The sequence below is a fragment of the Poecilia reticulata genome, chromosome 6, assembly GCF_904066995.2.
Source record: "Poecilia reticulata chromosome 6, P_reticulata-male-v2, whole genome shotgun sequence".
NCBI classification, from domain to species: Eukaryota; Metazoa; Chordata; class Actinopteri; order Cyprinodontiformes; family Poeciliidae; genus Poecilia; species Poecilia reticulata.
The window spans coordinates 22,455,363-22,478,152 of NC_088835.1; the positions used below are offsets into that span (position 1 = coordinate 22,455,363).

At 37.1% G+C, this 22,790-nt stretch overlaps 1 protein-coding gene across 2 annotated transcripts; it reads left to right on the plus strand.

Moving 5' to 3' along the window:
* The first annotated feature begins 7,862 nt into the window (after positions 1–7,862).
* LOC103466635 (ras-related and estrogen-regulated growth inhibitor-like protein) lies at positions 7,863–15,294 on the plus strand. Of its 2 annotated transcripts, XM_081608196.1 has the most exons (6): positions 7,863–10,156; positions 10,227–10,302; positions 13,271–13,431; positions 13,512–13,565; positions 13,646–13,722; positions 14,240–15,294. In XM_081608196.1, the coding sequence occupies exons 2-6, from the start codon at positions 10,235–10,237 to the stop codon at positions 14,663–14,665; spliced, it is 786 nt and encodes a 261-aa protein (XP_081464322.1). In that variant the 5' UTR covers positions 7,863–10,156; positions 10,227–10,234; the 3' UTR covers positions 14,666–15,294. The 2 variants fall into 2 exon arrangements, with proteins under 2 accessions (XP_081464322.1, XP_008410577.2); XM_008412355.3 differs by having other exon boundaries at positions 7,863–10,302.
* The last annotated feature ends 7,496 nt before the right edge of the window (positions 15,295–22,790 follow it).

Sequence of the window (22,790 nt, forward strand, 5' to 3'; positions counted from 1 at the left end):
TTTCTTTTTTTGACTGAAATGATGAATGCTTTAAATATTTTCTTCAGTTGCACATTTTAAATCAAAGCTGCAGATGGGAAGATGACTTTCTCTCACTTCCTAAAATCAACAGGAGCTGGAACAAAGATAAAAGCTGAAAATGAGACTGGAAAGATTTAAGAGTCAACCATGATTTATCTCAGCCTTCTCATTCTCCGACCTTTTTGTCTGGCAAGAGTCCAAAGTAAAGTAATCATGAATTGTGAACACTTCCTCACTTGAAACCATCTAAAATCCAACATGAAGAAAAAAAAAATCCTGGTAACAGAATTATTTGCTGCCTCTTCTGTTCTGCCTGCTAGGAGAAAAGAACTATCGACAAACAGAGTGACAGTTTTAACACTGGATGTGTTATTCAAACAAACTGTGACAAAGTCTTCACTTCCAGCTGAGCAGAGATGTGAAAAACCACGACAAGTATGTAAATACTGAAAGCTCAGCTGAACAGTGTTATGGGAAATGTAAATCTAATGTGTCGTGGTGTGTTTTAAAACACAAGATAACGTGTGAACCAGCTGAAAAAGCCACCTGGTTGTGCCTTTTTGGTTGTGTGCAAAGTCTGTACAGATATTGTTATGCAGAGGCTTTTCAGTCATTGTACCGACATTTCAGTCAGGCAAGAATTGATGGATTATTATTGATCAAAATACACTAAATGGGTACCACGTCTTAAAAGAGAACATTTCTCGATAGTAAAAAGTTTGTATGGAATTAAATTTTACTGCGTCACTCTAGCCTTTATAATGCAAATTTTTCCTCAGATTTGGCCTTTCACCCATGTTATTTGCTTTTCTCCTGGTCACTTCAATGTTATCAGACTTTAAGGTTTTGTCAAAAATAAACTCTTATTATCGCAGATGGTATCTCAAAGTATCAAGAGTCTGAAGAATGTACCTCGTCCTGTATTATTGTACCCTCTGTTTATATTAAAGCTTGAGCAGTGAAAAAAAAAAATCTGAACCAATAGAAGCTATTTGTTTGTTAAGGTGATATAAATCTTCTTACTCAGTTAATTTTAACCTCTGGAAGGCTTTAAAATGATACCTGATTAGTTATTAGAAAGTATTTATTCATGTGTTATTTCTTGAAAGTGATCTTAGAGTAATGATTGTCTGTCTGATAGACCCAATTAATATATCCAAATTGTTCCACCCCTTTTTTTATTTTTACTATTTCAGAACGAAAAAAGAAAGATTAGACTCTAGGCCATAAGATCTCTTTCCCTAAGGCCTATACATATTCCTCAAGAAAATAGTTATTTGTTATATTGTCCTTCAAACTTTGAAGAGACTCTTAAAGTCTAATATGTTAAAAGTTCATTCCTGAATCATAAATTATGTCCTTTTCGCTCTAATAATTTGTAGAGTAAAATGCATATATGGCTTCTATTTAGGTTTTTTTGTGTAGTTTTTTTTTATTTTTTAGCTCAGTCAAATCTGTTAATAATGTACTTTAGCTTGGTTACAAAATTATGGAATAATTTATCCTGATCTTAGAGATTACTGATTAATTTAGGAACTTTAAAGGAGATGTGTTATCCATACATCAGAAACATACTTTGTGATCGTTTCATACATATTTGAGAAATCTTTGAATCTCCCGTGGCAGCCACTCAGGGCTGTCTAAACATTTGTTCCCACAAAGCACTGCCTATTTACACAAAGCTCCTCCTTGGAGCTGCAGTCTTTAAGCTGACAGCTCAACCAGACCAGCAACAGTAGCAATTAACAAAGACCTGGTGGAACTATGCGTCTGCTGAGGTGTCAAATTACAAAGTCAAATTTCTTGTAAGTCATGTTTGAAATATTTTTAAAAACAACTGAAGGCAGGATCATTACTTCATTGTCCCTCACTTACATCCCACACCTACAAATTTATGGATGTTTAATATTAGAGCAGTTGCTAATTTAACTAAGTACCTAATTTGCGTGTGCTGAAAAATAAGAAGAAGCTATTTTAAAAAAAGTGAACAAAATTCTAAGGTGAGTCTTGTTGTTTTGTTGAGTTCACAACGATTTTTGGCGTAAAAAGTCAAACACTGAAATCTTAACAGTTTTGTTCGACACGTGTATTTTGAAGGTTTCAGAATAGCTCTAACAACACTAGTCTGATTGGAACGTGGAAATACGTGATTGTGTGCATGCGAGTGTGCATGTGTGTGCTTACATACAGTAAACGTCAAAGGATGTGAGTCAGGTGGAGGGAGGAGACAGATCGGACCGATGCCAAGAATGTATGAATGACGAGCCCTGTGCAGCATTGTTCTGTCCTCTGAAACAGCTGTTATTTATAGGATCTGGGAAAGGGTGGATGGCAAAATAGAGGGCCAGCCCATCTGCTGGAAGACACTGGGAAAATTTAAGGCGTTTGAGGAATGAGTGGGAGTACAAACAACACTGAACTTTGACGTTTCCTGTTTAAACTTTTGAAGAAAGAATTACAAGCACTACCTGTTATTCTGCTGGGTTTCCCCGAAGGAACTCTAAACTGTAGCTTTCCTTTTTTTTTTTTTTCATTTTACAATGAACCATTATTCTATCTAGATGTATTTTTAGGCAGTGTAGAGAAAGCTTGATCCGAATAAAAATGGATATTGTATTATAGGCTTTTTTTCCCCCTCTCCACTTAGTACAAATGTATTGCAGTTTTATTTTCAGAGCACAATTTTTAATGCATATTTGCAAGAAACCACAAGCAACATAAAGAGAGAAGGCAATCAATTGGGAGCAAATGATCGACAAACCAAATTAATTTAAAAATGTATAACTGTCTGGAAAATGAGTGCACTTTAGTACTTAAGGCTTCAGTTATTCAATGATATTTCTTTGAAACATGACTCCAAGTTACTGGCAGAAAATCTACCTAGAAGTAGTTATGGGTTTTCTTAGAGCCACAGACGCAAGTGAATATAAATCTCCAGATTTATATTCACTTTCAGTCCACTGTACTTCAGCTTGTGTCTATAGTAGGTACGAGGTACTATAAAAGATTTTAACTCAATTCTTAAAACTACTGGATCAAGAATGCTGTTTTGCTGCTGTCCTTTCATCAGACAGAAATTCCTTATGATGAAACAGGTATACGCCTTAATGCCAATGTTAATTCCTTTATTCTTCTTTAGTCCTGTGGATCATCCTGTTGGGTGTGGATCCATTTCAGCTGTTATGATATGTCTCTCATGAGGCCGAGTTCCCAATGTGTAATATCATGGCTAAGGAAAAAGGTTGACCTGTGACTTTGCGCTAAACAACTCAAGTAAAGTCAAGTTTTCTTGTATAGCACATTTCACAAAGTGTTTCACATGATAAAAACATAACACAATAACCAACACTGAGAAAAGCAACAAACATTACATATCACCAATAAAGAATAATCACCATCAAATATATTAATCAGGGTTCCTCTACTAATCAACTGCAGCTCTTAGCAAGTGGGGTTTTATCCTTGATTTAAAAGAACTCAGTGTTTCTGCATTTTTGCAGCTTTCTGGAAGATTTTTTATTTTTTTTCCAGATTTATAGTGAATAAAAACTGATTTCTGCTTCTCCATATTTGGTTCTGACTCCGAGGGTGCAGGGTGTTGTCGACCTGTTTTGTTTTACACTACTCCACGACTATTAGCCTTGCTTAATTACATTTTGTGAACTCTTTTCTTGCACTCTTAGTCTGGACTCTGGACAGTTTATCTAAATTTCACTCTTTGCTGAGCACAAAACTCCTCCTCTCTTCTTTTAGCTTGGACCCAGAGCTGTCTCCTTCAAACCAATGTCCTGTCAGTTTGGCTCCAGGCAGTGTAATGTTCAGCCAATCGGCTGCTGCTGAGTGAAGCTGGAATTTCACCTGGAGGGGAGCAGCTTCTGCAGAGGATGGCATTGACTGCATTAAAAGCATATATCTTTTTTTTTGTAGAAAATTCCTATCATTTCTTTCCTGCAGTGTCAGATGTTTTTCAGAAATCCTTCATGCATTTAGAAACACATTTTTGCATGGCAGACACTACTCTCATGAACTGCATGCATTGTAGATGGATAATAGTCAAAGCATATTCTGCCATTTGATAATTGCATCTGTTTTCTATTAGTGTCCCTAAATCCGTATAATATGCAAGATAAAAACCTAAACTCAGAAGATCTGATCATACGTATTTAACGCTATAATCAATTTTCTCTCATTTTCTTCAGAGTGCACCTCAAGCCTTGTTTTTTTCTATAAACTTACAGGAGGTCGTCAGAACATCTACATACTGTATTAAAAGGAGAGTCAAACATCCTTCTGCTTAGAGTTGGGAAAATGTCACCAGGCACTTTTTGTGATTGTGTTGCGTCTAAATATAGAGTTCTGCTGTCTGTTCTACATTTTGAACCATTTCATGCCGCTGTGCCGCTCTCTATTTTTACACTAGCATCAATAGAGAGGGCAACGTGCTCTTTCAAAATAGAGTAACATTATCTGCACTGCTGGAGAGAGGCTTTCAAGTGTGGCACATGTAAAGCAGTGAGGTCCAGTTTCTTCTTGGGTAAATAAAGCAAATGTGCATGCTTCCCTGTGGAACTGCGCTTGACGGGCATAAATAGCACTCTGTTCTCCTTACTTTAGTCAAAGTTTTGTAGCAATCATGTTTGGTTCAGTGGGAAAAGAAAAAGTTCTCACAAGAACACGTCTCATAATATCTTATTGTACAACAGCCAAAGTTTCGTCATGGGGAAGTACAAACACTACTGAAAACCAGCAAAGCCAGTTGTGCTGCATTCACATAAAGGAAAGAAGAATTACAGTCAGCTAACTGATGATGGCAGTAAAATACACCCAAAAAAGTTTAAAGTTACAAGCCATTGGAGACGGAAACGATACCAGGACCAAAGACACGTCCTGGGGGAACTTTCCCGGCGACATTTAGTTAAAACGTCCGTGTTTTTTTTCCACTTCTATCTCTATTCTTGTGGTGAAACGCCATCTGTAAACATAATGAACTGACTTTAAAAAAATAACGTAAAATAAAAACAGTCATCAACCGGAACATCACAAAGCCACACTGCATTGCTTTTGATATTTTTATTCCCATTTCATGCAAAAGAGAACAAATGTCTCTGATATGTCTCCTAAAAAAGAAGTCCAAAAGCACAGAGTTATTGTTGCAGGATAAACAAAGACACTTGCAAAACAAAATGAGGACAAACAGATCAGAACAATACATGTTGGAGTTAGCCAAAGAACTTATCAGAAGAATTGTTTCACCTTGTGAACTTGTTTCCTCTCCACCCCCGAATTGCTTTCTTTTGTCCTGACAAACGTAGTCCATGCTCCGCTCCACATAGCTGCTTTTTTGAGTTTATGGTGACAATTTGCACAGAATCTAGGCTTCTACAAAGTCAGTAATTAAAACTATACTTGTGATGTTCTTATAGAGTTTGTATGGCCAAACTATTGCATAAAAACATAAATGCGTTCAGACTAATCCATTGAAAGCATCTGTTGCCTCCAGACTCATCAGGGAAGGTTGTTCTGAACAAGATAATATGAAGACTGTTAAATTGTCACTTTGCGTAATCTATTATTCTAATGTGTTTTAATTCCTCAGAAACACAAGTTGAATTGTGTACAACATTAAACATTTTTTGAAACCGAATGTGTTTTTGATCATTTATGTATGATGTAATGTAGTTAATGTAAGAAATATGTTTTGTTCTCAATTAACTATCACTGTTAGAAACGCATAAATATATCCTCATTCGAGAGAGGCTTTGGTGAATCCTGCAGTAAACCAAAAAGTAATTCCAAGAACAAAATCAAACAAAAAAAAAAATGTCTGTCCTAACAAAAACAAAAGCATTCTTCTGAGTTCTGCCTCTGGCGTCCTCTGTTATTTTGTTCTGAAATGTGTCCTTAAAATGTTCTCCCTTATTCTTCCAAAACGTTTAAATCCAAAATTACATGAAGTACTAGAACGTACAATTATCCTGCAAAATCCCCAAACTCCAGACAGAGAATCCTAAACGTTTAATGAAAGGTACTCAAAGGGATATTTTGCTTAATGTCTGATGTAGAAACACAGACAACATATTTGCTTCTTACCTTTGCATTTATGTAGGAATGGAAAAAAAATTATAATAACTACTCATTTTCCTGTCTACCTACACACTCGGGAACCAAGCAGAAAAAAAAAATCCATACAAAACTTTGTACTTTGCTTATATTGAGCTCAGGGAATAGAACAGTTGGATTATATGGTTCAAGATCCTCAGTTCAAAAACATCTGGTAACATTTTACCACCATTTTCTGAGCTGAAGGGCAGAGGGCTAAGGGTAAAAATCTCTGCATGGAAAACTTTTGTAACATGTCCCTTTTTTTTAAGCGTGCGTCACACAAGGCAGTAATTTCTGTAATTAAAGCCTTCTTTTGTCAGTGCGACTTCAACTGGCATCTTACACAGAAATGCACTCATAAATAAGGACTTGAGGGTAAAAGCAAAGCTTCATTTAAGATGGGTGGGGTAATATGCGCAGTGGGATTTGACAGCCACTTATGAGATACAGAATTCATGATTGTATATTATATGCATGGCCTGTGAGTATGAAGCGCCAGGCATTGCAGAATATTACAGGCCTTTTTTTCTTCACTCAGCACATTTTATCGCTCGTTTTACACAGGGATGCATTTACGTTGGTGACATTTGGATTGTCAGCGTTTGGCATGTGGTGGGCTGAGAATTCACACCGCAGGGCTGACTAATTGGGCACCGCATCCAAGAATCTCACTGGAAACAAAACAGAGTTATGATCATTTTATACTACCGCAGATATTCTCCACTTTTCTTTTGTAAATCTGCAGTGTACAACACAAAACATGGAAGTGATCTGTTGTGCAGAAATGGTCGTCTTTTATTGCTCTTCTTGTTTTAACGCAACAATTGTCTTCAAATCTGAAAGTACAACGCAGTGCCAGGATAGCAAATTCAGACATAAAAGCATGCTGACTCTCCGGCCTCCGTCTTAATTTGCGTACGTTAAATTCATGCAAATGAAGGAGGAATTGCCCTGTGAGTGAACCGTCTGTGAGCGTCATTTGATTCCCATCCGATCACAACAAAGGGATTAGAAGGAAAAGACCAAACGTCTCCCTAAAACAGCTCAGATTAAACTGTCTGTTTTCATAACTACTCGATGTAAAAAAGGTACTATTGTTTTTATGCTGCGTCTTTGAGTCTCTTCTAAAACTGCTGATTTGTAGAGCAACAAAGTTATAGAAAAGCCACTTGGAAGCCACTCTTGCACTGCAGCGTTATGTTTTCATGAATTAACAAACTCTTCCAAATTCTTGATTTGATATGTTTTGGTTTAGTAAATGGCAAATTATATATTTCTATCTGTTCTCCTTTGCAAAATTGCTCAAGCTCAGCTCCAGATTAGAAAAGTGTTAGATAAACAGTAATTTTCAAGAGCTAGTTAGGCCTGTACTTTGACTGGGCCAAACTAATACATCAGCGTGCCATACCCCTTCCATCATAACTCTGGTTGGATCTTAAGCGTCGGTGTCCTTCTGAAAGTTAAACCCGTGTCCCAGTCTAAAAACGTTTGTACAATAAAACACGTTTTCTTCCAGAATTGCCCTGTATTCACGCCCTTCCATACTCCCATCAGCCCCCTGTGCTGAAACAATAAAACCTCAAAGTATGATGTTACGACCACTAAGTTTCACCATGACAATTAGTACTTTAGAAAGGCACTATATGAGCTAAAGAAAAACTTCAGTTATTAGTAAACCATTAGCCTGGCCACTGTCTTCCTGTTCAAGTCTCCTAAAAAAAAATAAATAAATAAAAATAAAAATCACTTTAAAGAAGGTCAAGTTGCTGGTTTTTACCAGGCTACCAAATAACAAGAGTTAAAGAGTTTTGGCTGTATTTTTGCTGTGTGTGGTATGCAGCAGGATTTAAAGTTGTAAGAGGTTATAAATGTAGAAGCAGAGGTTGTTTATTCTCTCTGTGAGCTCAGATTGTGACATATTTTCCCCCTGCAGCTCAGATGAACGGCTCGCTGAATAAGATGTTTGCGAATCCAGAGAGGGTTGTCTGTAAGTGTCTTTTCTTTATTTTGGTGGAAGATTTTGTTTTGGTGACATTAGACTCAGTCACATTTTAACTAATACATCTACTGTCTGCGAATTATTGAGTGAGCTTCAGGGCTCAAGGCTGTGCTGTGATTTATTTAAAAGTAAAATACATTCCTGAATATTTATTGTGTCTGGCTTTTAATGGAATGCTTTCCCCGACACATACCCATTTGCATTTCTGTTTTTAGCCAGGTATTCAAATGTGTTTTTAACACATTCAACACACAGGATTAACTCAAAACATAATGACTTTGGAAACGCTAAGAATGTAAGACTATAGCAAGGAGGACCTGGGCTCGAATTCCGTGCATGGAGTTTGCATGTTCTCCCAGTCCATGTGTGTGACTCATGTGTGTAGTTAATAGGTCTCTGTAGCGTGAGTGTGTGCTCTGTGTTGCCGTGCAATGGTCTAGCAACCCGTCCAGAGTGTATCCCGCCTCTCTCCTGATGACCGGTGGATATAAGCACAAGCCCCCATCACGACCCTGCAGGGATATGTGTTTTTAGATAATGGATAGATGGATATTGGTTACTTGGTTTGGTTATTTCCCCAAGAACTCCTGTGAGTATAGTGGCAGTTTTGGGTATAGACTTTCGGCCCAGGGCAAAACACCACGTGGAGACGCAACGTGGTGTTATTTTTCAGCTGTGCTCTAAATTTGTTTTCTCTTGCTGCAAGAAATTATAGAAAATACTTCTGTGTGATTCTCAGTTTGTCATTTAGTAGTAAGGCCGATGTCTTACATATGGTTACACATGGTTAGACTTCAGATGATTTCTACACTGAACAGCGATTCTGTAAAAATTAATTCAAAACTTTTGAGCTATGGATTCCATAAATAAATGTAAAAAAAAAAAAAAGCCAAACAATGCTAACTTAGTGCCATACCCATCAGAAAGGACAAAAAACCCAGTAAACTGATGATTCCATTATGCACTGAATTATTCGGATTACTTAAGTTTTAAAACTTCTTGTTTTAAAATTTCTACTGCACTGGTTTTGTAAAGAGATTTTTTCAAATCCAACCAGCAGAAGAAATATGAGGTAAATGCAGTAGGTTTTAGTTTATAATGTTCATATTATATATAACTATGTAATAACTGTCTCAGAGTAAAATTTGCCCTCCTATTTGTTTTCTAATAAAATGCTAATGCTGTTTGTGTGTCCATTCAGCCAACTGATGTGAAAAGCAACACAGTGTACAATGCATTGTAAAAGTATACAAACCCCTTGATGTTTTTCACATTGTCATTTTTTTGGCTTGCAAACTTTCATCTATTGTAACAGGCTTTTTAAAAAATATTATTTTGTCATAGATTAAAACAAAAAGAGCAATATTATGAGGTTAAATAAATAAAAGAAAATCTCACATCAATTTTAGCTTGAATAAAAATCTAAGATGTTGAGTGCATGTTAGGTCAAATATTTGCCTTGAAATATCATAATAATACACCTAATTAAATTATTTTTTCAAGAGTATTGTAATGAGAGCAGCTAATTAAAAAAAAATCTTCCGAAAGCAGAGATACGAAGAAGCCTTTGTCTATAACAGTCACGTCTGAGCACATTTTCTGACACGAGCAGGAGATGGAGGAGATGTTACGTAAAACTCTGACAAGCTTTCAAAGTCCATTACAAGCCACTTACGGTTATTTATACTATGAAATATTTAGGCAGCACTTTTTCTCCCAAGCACATTTTCAACTGTAAACTGCACTTTGAGGTACAGTAGATTGACAAAATCTGATGTTTCATGACAGGAAGCTGGACGAGATATCCAGAGAAGGGCTCATTAAGTTTTAGATACTGAAAAACAAACAAACGCTTTACAGCAAGTTGAGTTTGCTTTTAATAAGCGGCAAAATCTGATTGTAGCATAAGATGTAAATGACTGTTTAATAGCCACTCTGTGTTTTCCTTACTTTCTCTGCTGAGCCCACTTTGTGTTCTTTCCTTGCCAACTCCGGAGGGACAGAGGAGGAATTGTTTCAGTCTGTGAATCGAAGGTATTCTGGTCTTTTCACTCTCATCCTGTGATTCTGACAGCACAGGTCTGAAAGTTTCCTTCCTCTCTAGGAAATGACATGCTAATGGCGCACTCTTGCCTCCTCTGTGGTCTTCAGTCACAGCTGTCTAATGAGAGCATCAGTGTGTAAGTGGCTGCTAATGACGGATGCCTTCAGTTTTGTCAACTGGCAAAAGCATTCTGAGGAAAAACACACTTTTGTTACAGATTGAAAAGACTGTGCGATTCCACAGGGCTGCATTTCGGTTTTGCATAACAATTAGAAGATATAAATAATGCCACCTCAGTTAACCCACTTTGGTGTAGAATCTAGAGAACAAATAGACACATCATTGTTAAAAGGAAGTCATAAGACTTCCCATTTGCAGTTTTGCCACGTGTTCTGTAGATCAGACATGCGCCTTCTGTAAGAATGTTTGTTAAAAAATGTGTTCTGATTAGAGGAGATTATTATTTTAGTCTGCTGTCCCAAAAAATGCAGTTCAAATCATCCTATTGTTGAGATGCATTTCTTCGAATGGAGAAGGGAAAAAGTCGATAGGGAGATAATAGGACTCAATACTTGACAATTCTGGGATAAAATTTGCTGTAGGCTGCAAAACTTGAGACTGAGGTAAAGACTCATTTTTAGCAGACCAGAAATCCTGACAATACAACCAGAGCCATAAGGGATTGGCTTTGATAAAATCTGGTCCTAAATCAAATCTATGGCAAGACATGTGAGACTGTCTATCCAGTCCAATCGGCTATTTGGTAAGGAAAAGTTAGCCAAAAATATCTGTTATGTGTAAAAAGCTGTTTGGGACATTTCCTGCAAGACTTATTGTAATTGCATTGGAAATTCTTGCAAAATTTTAATCCATATTGAATACACACGTTCCACATTTTTACTTTGAAGACCATACACAATTTCCCCTTCAACTTTACAATTATTCACTGCTCTGTGTTGGTCCATCACAAACAATCTTGAAAAATTACACTGACGTTTATGGTTGGCACATGACAAAATGTAAGACACTATTTATGAAACTGGTTTATTTGCTATTTTAAAGACATTTTCAGGACTCGGCACAATTTGTGTGGATTTTTACCGTGTCATGGATCATGAAGCTTTCTGGAAGTTATTCCAGTGGCACAATATGTGCCTTTGCTTAACATGATATTTTTATATATTTCGTCAAACAGTAGTAGAATATATTTAAATGATACGATGACATTATTGTAACTTCAGCACTTATAGGATTGCTCTATGACTCTAAGCCGCCAGGTTTTTAAAAATACATGAGTTTTATTTGCAAACTAACATCAGTTCCACTCACTGATTGAGCAGCAAATTGACCTAGAATAAAATAAAAATAAAATAAAAAAGAATTTGATCTCTTTTAGTCAATATGTGGCACAAAAATAATAAATCCCTCCAGTTCATGGGAAGTTCAGGTCTGGCTGACATTTTCTGCAGCAGCTTTTATCCCACATCACGTTGTGTTTTTGTTAAACTGTATTTTTAAAATGAGCACTTTTGCACATCTCGAATGAATTAAGCGTCACCTCGGTTCATTTTTATCCCTCTCTTTTTTTAAGCTTCACATTTCAAATAGAATTGCAAATCAAGGGTTAATTTAAATAAGGAACGGCATCCGGTGGCATTCACTGGGAGGATAATTTTCCGTTTCTTTTCTTATCACTGCTCCGGAAATAGAGGAAAGGCAAATTATCATGAGCATAAAGTGAGTGTAAGTTAAGTCTGTAAGAAGACTTATTTGCATAAGCACACACTGGCGAACCAGCTTCCTGTTAAACAGCTTTGGATGAAATGTTGATGTTATAATACATAATGACTGTACCAAGCAATTTTCCAGCAGTGCTTTTCCCCTGCTTCATAGAGAAACTGAGATTTTTTGCAATGACCCAACATAGTACTTTTCATCTTTATTTTCTTTAGATGACTTTTACACTTGTACACCTAAAAGAGAAAAGTTTCCCTATTATTCCAGGTGCAGTAATATATTTTCACATCTTTCCCATTATGACGAGTGACTACAAGAAACAGCTGCCTGTGTCATATTCGTATCTAAGGAAAACATTCTAGACAAGTAATCCGAAGCTCCTCAAATCATTATAAAAAGTAAAGATGTAAAGATAATTTAGTTTGATTTGTAGGCGGTCTAACTACAAACTGTCCCAGCCAATTACAGGGCCTTTTTCTGTTCAGCCAATCAATGTCCGAAGACTGTAGGTTTAGCTAACCAAAATAAACAAAAACTGAAAAAGTCTCTATGGCAGGGGATTTATTAAACTACACCTCCCCCTTGTGGCGGCTCTGAGTAGAACAGAATTGTGCCCGCTCAGAGCGTAGAAATCCGCTAAGAATTATTTAAATAAAAACTGTGAATAAAATAATGAATTTCACAAACTATAATACAATTCACCATTTATGCTAAAAAACATAGCAATTTGAGTACAATATTTTCTATCAGCCCTCTTCTGCCATTTCCTCTATTTAGGTTTCACAAACACTTTATTGACAAAGGTAGAGTCACTCCTCCAGATTGTTGAATCTAGATGTTCCACACACTTTCGTACCAGCGGGTTAATAAAATCAAGCACATAATCATGCTAGTTAGTTCTGAAAGCAGATCAGCAAGTAATACAGTGCTAGATACAAACAGAAAACTGTGTTCAATAGCATTGATGACTAGTCAGATTATTCAGAGAATTCAAAAATGCACAGTTGTCTTAATTTGATTGATCACCAGATTTCGTGATTCTATTTTTTTCCACGAGCAACTTAAACTGTAGCAACAACTTCAGCCTCAGTTTGGATTCTGAATTCATTCACTGGGTAACTAATGTACTTTTGGGGGGACAAAGGGTGACTCTTTAAATTAGATATTACTTTTTACCCTTTAGAGAGAAAGCTAGAGTTTAGTAGGGCTGCACTTCCTCAGTACAGTAGGAGCATTAGCACCACACACTGACTCTCGATTTGATTTGATTTCTTCCCCCCCCCCACGCGCTGCCTCTTTAGCACGTGACATAGAAATCATTAAATTATAGCAGAGGTCTGACTGTTGTTGTTTTGTCCGCCTGCTAGCCCCGCCCACCTGTCCCTCTCTTATAACAGCTGCCTTCAGACGGCTGCGGGGACACAGCAGCAGACCTGGTCCTCATCCACACATGGACATCTAGCAAGTTTCCCAACCACAATGGAAGCCAATATTGTTGTTATGGGGACAGAAAGTGTCGGGAAATCAGGTAAAACACGTTTTCTACCACTGAAGACTAACTCTTCTGGAATTGCGTTTGAATATTAAGGTGGTTATTTTCTTCCTCAGCAATGACAGTGCGCCTGTTGACTCGGAGATTTATAGGCGAATATGGAGACATCGGTAAGTTTCCACTCTGCTTCCTTAACCTTGATGCCGTTTTAATGAATTAACTCTGATACAAATGTCTTTTCACTTTTCAGAATCCATCTACAGTCAGAGTTTAATAGTTGATGGCAGGGAGGTCACTCTGAATATCTGGGACTCACCTTACTCTCAGGTATATGTACTGTCTAGATCTCATAAATCTTATAAGATGCTGCCTTATTGATGTTTTACATGCAGTAGATGACGGGTGACCTGGTTCACTGTCCAGGGTGCCACACCCTGAGGGGCGCCCACATACAAAAAAATCTACGGATCTGTCTGTCTGTTTGTTGTGAACACCATCTGTATTCTGTACAATGTTCGGACTGCAGAAAATGAGAAGAAAAAAATCTGGACTATATTTGATCATCTATAATTTGAATTTAAATGTTTACACTAATCAAACCTTAACTGGGTAGAAAAAAACGTGTTTCAGACAGCTCCAGACTTGTGAATGCTTTATTTGATAGTGTGACAAGCCAAAAAAGACAAATTTGAACTTGGCATTAAGAAAGAGCACAAGATGAATGGGAAAATTCCAATTGGCCTATATGGGGGTAGTGGTGTTCATGCTCCGATCTTAAGCAAAAACCAGGTGGAAAAAAAAAAAGAAATTATGCGGCAATTTTATTAAATGTCTTATTTTGCAGGATTTGTCTGTGGAAACCTCACATTTCCATAAGAAGATCCAGTGGGCAGATGGCTTCGTCCTGGTCTACAGCATCTGTGACAGAGCCAGCTTTAACGCCATCAGCAGGCTGGTTCAGAAGATCAAATCCACCAGAGACTGCTTTAGCAGGGATAAAGTCCCCATAGTGATAGTGGGCAACAAAAAGGACCTGCACCACAGACGGACAGTGTTGAGTGAGGAGGGCCGGATGCTGGCCCTCAGCACGGACTGCCTCTTCTGTGAAGTCTCGGCCGCAGAGAACTACCACAGCGTCGTCTCTGTGTTTAACGGCCTCGTGGACAGGATGAAGGATGCCAAGCTCGCCACAAAGAGACCTCTGAGGTTTAAGGGCATAGTCAAAAGCATGTCTGCTGTGTTTGCCAGAAGAAGGACAGATTCACTTTGAGAGAAAAATGAAGAGAGAATAAGAGGCTGGAAATTGTGTGCATTTTACCAGATGGGGAAGAAAAAATAATAGTACCAAATGACTCTGAATTTGGAAAATCCATCAAACTTCAGAAAATGTGAGCTAAAACACACATGTTGCAGATGTTTCCTGGACCTCAATATAAACAAGAAAATGGCTTTCATCTTTCTGGACTGTAAAAAAAACTGTTTTGTGCAGGATATTTAATCTTTACTTATCGGTGTTATATAAAAAAGTACACACTGGACTTAGATGTCTTTATGTAAACATAAAAGTGTATTCAGATTCTTCCAGTACAGTTGATGCTTATACCAATGAAATGGTCTTAAAAGAACCATTTCGAGCATGCTGTCATTTAAAACTAAAAACTGCCTAACTCCATACATTCACTTTTTGACTATTGTACTAAACAACACATAGCCTTTAACACAACATAAGTTTTCAAAGCTGTGAAATTCAGTTTGGTCAAAGTGTAATATTTGTTGCATAGAGGGAGGAGTGCAGCTTCCAGAAAAATAATGGAGTGTGTTTTTATTTTTAATATTTTTTCCATTTCCTTGAATGTGAACCGTTATTGTTTACAGCTGGAAATAAAGAATGAACCTATATTTCATTTTGTCTTCCATGTTGAATTCCTACATTACTTTTCTTGCTAAGAATAATTTACATAATCTAACATCTAGCAAGAGACTACAGCAATCACATTTGGTAAATATGTAATTATGTTTGTCCATGGGACAACAGTGAAAACATGACACTTTCATGCAATTTTAAGTTGTCACTGTAAAGCTTGGTAACAGTGTAAATTTGCCGTGCCCTCAAAATAACTTGTGTAAGTTGTGAAAATGTTCCAAATCCACATACATATGGAGATATATATGTGTAACTTTTCAAACTACTCTCATTATTTCCCATGTAGCACATGGTTTTCACAGTCTATAGAAGTAAACCCAAAAAAACATACAATAGGAGAACATTTACATCCTAATTGGGCTCCCCAACAAGAAAATGATTTCCAGCACACATTTGAACTGGTTTCAGGATGAATAAAGCAGACTAAGTTGGACTCGCAATAGCTTCTGACCTCAGACATCAGAAACCCCCCGCCCCCCCAAAAAAACAACTTTTTGGAATCTGTCTATAAACCACATCAATAACTGAAAACTAAGCTATTTAAATTAACTGTACAACTTCTGATAGGAAGCATACTGGCAGAATAGTACCAGGACCTTGTTAACTGGCTACAAACAGTTTCCTTGCATCCACAATGGGGAATTTATTCAAATATTAATGATAGAAAATCCACAATAATTTGAAAAGATTTCTCAAGTCGCCTTCTAATGCTGAAGCAAGACTTCATATCAGAGCCCCTCTTTTTGTTCAGAGTCCAAATCCCACTCTGGAACTATTTGGAGGAGTTACCCCTAAAGAAACCCCTCTGAAAGTATGCTCCAATAAACTCGATCTGACCCCGAGAGATTAAGCAAAACCGTCTGCTGTTAGGTGTGGGGAAGATGTCCATGCTAGTGGTTAACAAGGCAGCTGCACATGGGGGCAAATGGCAGGTAAGCCGGTGCCGCTCGTCCTCCTTTTCTTTTCTTGTCTGTGAAGAATGTGACAGGAATAAGGCAGGGGTTAGAAAAGCTTTACGGCCCCTACAGGTCACTGTCACTGTCTGTGACCTCTCAAGATTTTCACATGGGGAACCCATAACAAACACCAGCCAGACTGAAATGCTTTACCTGCGAGAGCTGCTCGTGGCTTTACTGGAACTGAAATCACGTGTTTATAGAAACAGCCAGCATGACATTCCAGTGTAAAATTAATAAAAGATTTAGCCACATTACCACTCTGTAGTTAGGAAATTAACTTTGAGAGATAATGATTTTGATTCACGTAAAACTTGCTGAGTCACTTTGGGGAAATTATGTCCCCAAAGTGGACATAAAGATGTCCATCCATCTGTCTGCTTAAGGAGGAAATTGTAAATCATCCTCCCCCAATCGTCCATATGGGGGGAGGGTGGCATTATGGTGCTTATCTTCATGTTAGGATCCACCCAAGCACAATAAAAAATAAAAAGGAACTTGGAGTTTGATTTTTGCAAAAACTGCAAGAGAACTTTCAGTGAGGATTACAAATCGTAAGCTAAATGACGTGCAAGTGGATGTGAGCTCTTACTGTCCAGTGCTGCTTGACAAAGGTTACATGGAACACACGCAGAGCTACAGAGCAACATTAAAACATGAAGTACTCTAAAGAGTTAATTTTTTAGTGTCACTTTGAAATCTAACATTTTGCACCTCGTCTTCAAACTATATTTCTATCTGCAAACCAATCAATAGAATAACTTACAAAATCATGTAAGTGTGATGGCAGCATTTCCGATTTGTTCCAAACTGTTTTTTCTAAATGGCATTTTATTTGAAAAGACTCTATTAAAACTTATAAAACTAGATTACCAATAACACTTAAAACCTAAAGTATTTCTTCCTAAAACTCCAGATTTAATTTAGCTCACATTAGATGCAACTGATTTTAAAGTTGGAATTAGTACTTGAGGAAACCTCCCTTTTATTACTTTAAGTCATTTTAAACCGAGAAACTGCACTTTGTTGTCATAATTTAATAGAATGGGTTCTTTTTGTGGAAACATACAAACAGCCAGTTGATCTCAGAACCAGCAGTGGATGTCTCTCCCTGGAACCAGAGCGTGTTTGAAAAAAACTGAAAAACACTGAAAAACACCGAAAGGCTCTTCCTATTTGTCAGAAGAGCCTTTCTGTGTTATAATGTTATTCCCACACCAAAAAAAACATACGGATTGTTGCTTTGATTTTCTCATGCATGTTTCAGAAATGTATGAATCCCCCACAGAATTAAACAACCCACTAAACTGATTAAATACATAAAATCAAAGTCATAAACTTAAGGAGAAATTAAGGTAATTTCACATTGTGCCCAGTAAAACTGTAAGATTACCATCAGTGCTCCTAAAGTGGACAGTTTCTTATGAACATTTATGTTCATAAGAAACTGTCACGTGATTCTGTGCACGTGATCAGATCATCTGTGACTCCAAAGAAACCCAATAAGAAAATAATTTGCTCCTTTTTTTTTTTTTTTAGCTTTTCCCTTCCAGTCACCTTTCAGACATCAACCCGTGACCATTTCCTTTCTGACTCACAGCACGTTTTAAAGACACACAGCTGATCAATGCACAATGTGATTTTCTTTCTCCTTATTAAATGCGAGCCGGGTTTATTTCATTACTGTAAAGCTAAGTATTTGTTATGTTCTTGAGGAGGTTAGCAGGTTTAAAGACAACATAAACAAAGAAATAAAAGGACTAAAGCAAGATTTTTTTCCTACATCTTCACAGAATACAACATTAAACAACTGATACCTCTGAAGGGCAGGATTTATTTATCATGAGAAATCACATTAGTTCTCTTGGATTGCATGTTAATATTACAGGATTATGAAAGCAATTTCTGTTTCCACGAAAATAACAAATGTATAAAATTATCCATATTTAAAGGTGAAGTTGTATAATGCAACTAAACCAGGAATCTCATGTCCAATACAAGTTTTAATGAGGCTTATATACCTACACACTACATCTGTACAAATGCCATGTTGGATTGTTGTTGTGAAGCCAAATGCAGGCAAGAGGTAGCCACAATTAGTACCAGGAATTTTAATGAAACAAACGACACAGTTTGGACCTACAACAACAAATGAAGAACAAGGACACACCATGAGGATCTGGCAAAGAGTGGATGAGAACAGGGTGATCATTCAACTGTATGCTGGGAAGGGACATAAACAATTCAAATGAACATTGTGGTAATACCCTGAACAAGATAAACACATATGTTTATTCCTGTTCACTGTTTGTTCATTGTTTTATGAATAAACATAATAGAACAATAGCAGAGTAAACAATCAACTCAAAGTGCTGCAAAATTGTATGAATAAATTTTTTTAAATAGAAATTTTCAATTTGTATCTGTTCAAGGTGTAACCAGCCCACCCTCCCCTTCTTCGCATTCATTAAAAGAAACTACTCAAACTTCAAAATACATTTCATGATAAAAATACAAATATGGCTGGATGGTTAAAATAAGTCATTGTATTTAAATTGTCAATTTCAGCATGGAGGCAATTCAAAGTCCTTTATACGACAAAAACATAATACAATTAGAAAATAACAGTAATTTCCAGCAAAATGTGGGGGCATGGCTAATTGGATTATGTTGGGCTCAGCATTTTCGGTACCCAGTTAGTGCTGTTCATTGGTCGCAGCAGGGCAGGTAGCTTATCTCAGCAGTCAACAGCTAAGAGGTTGGGTACACCCTGGACAGGTCAACAGACCACTACAGGGCCAACACAGAGACAAGTACAAGACATACTGTGCACTCACAGAAACTTATACCAAAGGTCAATTTACCAATTACCATGCAGGGTTTAGACAGTGGAAGGAAAGCAGAGAACCTGGAGAAAACCCATGTATGCACAATAGGCTGTAGAACATGCTGAATCAACACGGAGCCAAGATTGAAAACAATCCTTGCTGTGAGTTGATAGTGCTAAAGAATACAGCACCGTGCAGCTCTGTGGCATGACCTTGTAGCAAAAGTTAAATATTTTGCTTTTTCCAAAACGTTTAGTTCTGATACATTTATAAAAGTTGTCTTTCTTTCACTTTTAAGAAAGTTCATTTTTGTTCATAAAATATGCTTGATGTCCCTAGGTGAATCAGGCTCATACCTGTTTTCTGTGCCATTGGCAGTGAACAAAAAAAACAACAAAACTTTATTTTCTAATGAAAGAATTACACAGGAAATCAGGTATGCATGGACCACAGAACAATCTTTGTTGCTCAAAGAGCTGGTGCCTTAGATTATTCAGTAAAATGTGATAACTTTTCAAAAATGTCAATTACACCTTTTGCTCATGCCCTTTTGCCTTTGCTAAGCTCTCCCACAAAGACTTATCAGACCTCCTGCAGCGGCCGACTGCTCAGCAGAAGGTCTTGATGTGTAACCACCGTGACCATTACTTACCCCCAGCAGTGAATGTCGTTGAAAGTTCAAAGTTCAGTAGCGCTTGTATTTTCCATGTTAGGATTTAATGATTTATCTCATTCTTCCGTTACATTTTCCTGCATTTTCTCTAAATGATTTCCAACGCCCAAGAGTTAAAACCATTTGAGATAGTTTTTTATTTTTTATTTTGTATTTTTGGCCAAAACCACAACTTCAGGCAGAAAAGATTATTCTGATGGACAACATTCAAAGCTTTGTTATGTAAATAACAGACTCAGTACAAGTCCATCTGGGCTCTTTGCTGTCAGTATATTGGTCTTAACAAGTTTCATTGTAATTTACTTAATTACAACAGACCAACCAAAAAGTAGAGCATTATTAAGAAGGTTTACATAAATTTTTACAAAGAACAAAAATCTAAAATGTGTCAAATAAATTTGTGTTAAACCCTCTGAGTGAATGTTTCGTAGGATCACCGTTTACTGCAATTACGGTCTTTAGTCTTTTGAAATATGATACATTTTATGAGCATTTTTATATCAGGTCTTCAATTGTGGGGATATTTAAGAACATCTAAATCATTCAATCTGAGCTCTTGATGTTTGAGTCACTTGTTTTGACTCCAAAGAGTGAAATAAGGCAGATTTATGCTGATCTTGCTCCCTTGCAGAGACCTAAAGCTGTTCTGATAGGTAAACTGAAAACTTTCAAGAGTTCATCCACTTTAAAAAAAATCTAATTTCTATCTGCAGAGAATTAACCCTGGGCTCTAATAAGCCTGCCACCGTATATCACGGAATGTGTGTGTGTGTGTGTGTATGTGTGTGCCCGCGCGCGTGTGTGTGTGTGTGTATGTGTGTGTGTGTATGCTCTTTTTCTTAAGTAATATATCTGTGCTAAATATACCTTTTTGAAATGCTTACCAAAATTTTCAATTTGGGTTCTTCAGACTGTGAGTCTGAGTTATGGTTGACTAAAAGTACTGGGAAGATTTAACCAGATCTGGGTGTTTTCTTCAGAAGAAAGGACTTGCAGCCCTATTTTTCAGTCCAAATCAATAGGAAGTACTGAACATTGCTGTCATACATAGTTGCTGATGGTGTCTAGTATTTTGTATAACCAGATTATTTAACTGCTTGTTTGCAGTTATTTCAGTTTAGAGCTGAACACTTGCAAATCACCACAGTGCTTTTTTTCTATATCCGCGGCTCCACACAATGCATTTAATAGACATGACTGATGTAAATGAAGCAAAGCACCGAAAACCAGCAACTCGTGTAAAGGCCCTCCACTTGATTGAAAAGGACTCTATTGACATCATTCTGTGGATCAATTAAATTTTGCTTGTTTGATCTTTTAATAAGACTCCAGACTGGCTAGGCATGTCTGGAGGGCAGAACTGATAATGCTTTGATCTAATATAAGTTAATAGTATGGTTGGAAACACGCTCTCTTTCTAACAAGGAGCATGCATGGAGGGAAAAGAAGACTCTATTTAGAGTGTGAGCCGGCAAATGCAGTCAGGCGTGGTGTCTCAGTGAATCATTACATCTTGAAGGGTGATAAAACGCTCACTGGGAACTGCTGAATGGTAGACCACACATTTTTGACCAATCTGGAATGATTATAAATGTAGTTAACTTATTTAGTTGAAGTCAAAGTTACTCTCACAAAGACTTGATTGAGTGTAGTTTCAAATTCCAACCAGAATGTTACTTTTTTTTGTTGTTGCGATAAAGATATTGTCAAACTATACTCTGGATCTGAATACACATCAGAAACTGAGAAAAACAAAGTTAAGCGGAATTTATTTCCAACACAAGGGATACAAGGAAGTAACGCTGACTCGTAATAAATTAGGCCTTTATAGGCCAAGTATTAGGAACTAATTTAAGGGGCGCCGATAAAAAAAACACCTGACAATGACCTTTAATAAGCATCTGATATTCAAATAAATCAATCAGTCACATTTATTTGTTTAGCCCATTTAAGCAACAAGGCAGTTCAAAGTGCTTAACATCATAAAAACAAAAATACAAAGTCATAAAAGACACCATGCAGTCAACAATTGCACAAGCATTACATTTTGTTAATTCCATAATCAAAGTCATGATTACACATCAAATATGTTGGTCAATGTTTAATTTCTTATAATTCAAATGCAACTCTAAACAGGTGGGTTTTTAATCTAGATTTATAGGAACTCAGTATTTTGGCTGTTTTGCAGTTTTCTGGGAGCTTCTTTCAGATTTGGAACATTGGATTTGATCTAAAACCATCTGTTTGGTGGCAATACAGATCATTTGTTTAATTCAGTGGTTCTTATCCTTTTTTGAGGTATTAAAACCCACCAGTTTCATATGCGCATTCACTGAACCCTTCTGTAGTGATAAATAAAATATAATTTTTTTCTCCAAATTCAAGACATAGGGGTGACCCAACTAGAGTCTAGTTGGGTCACCCCAAGATCACTAAGTCTTCTTAAAAGGTAGAGTCTCTGAGAACAGTTCTTCAAAATATAGTCAGTGTTTTCAGCAAAGTTGAGCTGACTGTCCAGGAACGACCCAAGGTATTTAAAATTTGCCACAGTTTCAACAGGTTGGCCATCGAGAGAAACTGGAACCACTTTAAGGTCTTGTTTAGATCATTTAATTAGCTCCACATTCTTAAGAGAATGAAAAATTAATAATAAATAATAAAGACTTTGTGGTATTCTGATTTAGTAATGTAATTATATTAGTTGTGTTACCACCCCCACGGCACTAGAGGCAGTAGCAACCCCGAAAAGATGCGACTAAGGAGCAGATTTAGAGACACAAGTTCAAATCCATGCTGAGAGTGGAACTCCTTCAACCAGTGCTCCTCCGCAGCACTGATTGGCTAAGCAATGTAACGTGATCCTCTGCAGCAAGTGATGGCAAAGCGGGGGGCATCATCACGACTTTACACAAGTGTGTCTTTACCTCCACAGTAGAAGCTCAGCCAAACCCCTGAGACCGACTCATCGAACCCCTGGGGTTCGATCGAACCCAGGTTAAGAACCACTGGTTTAA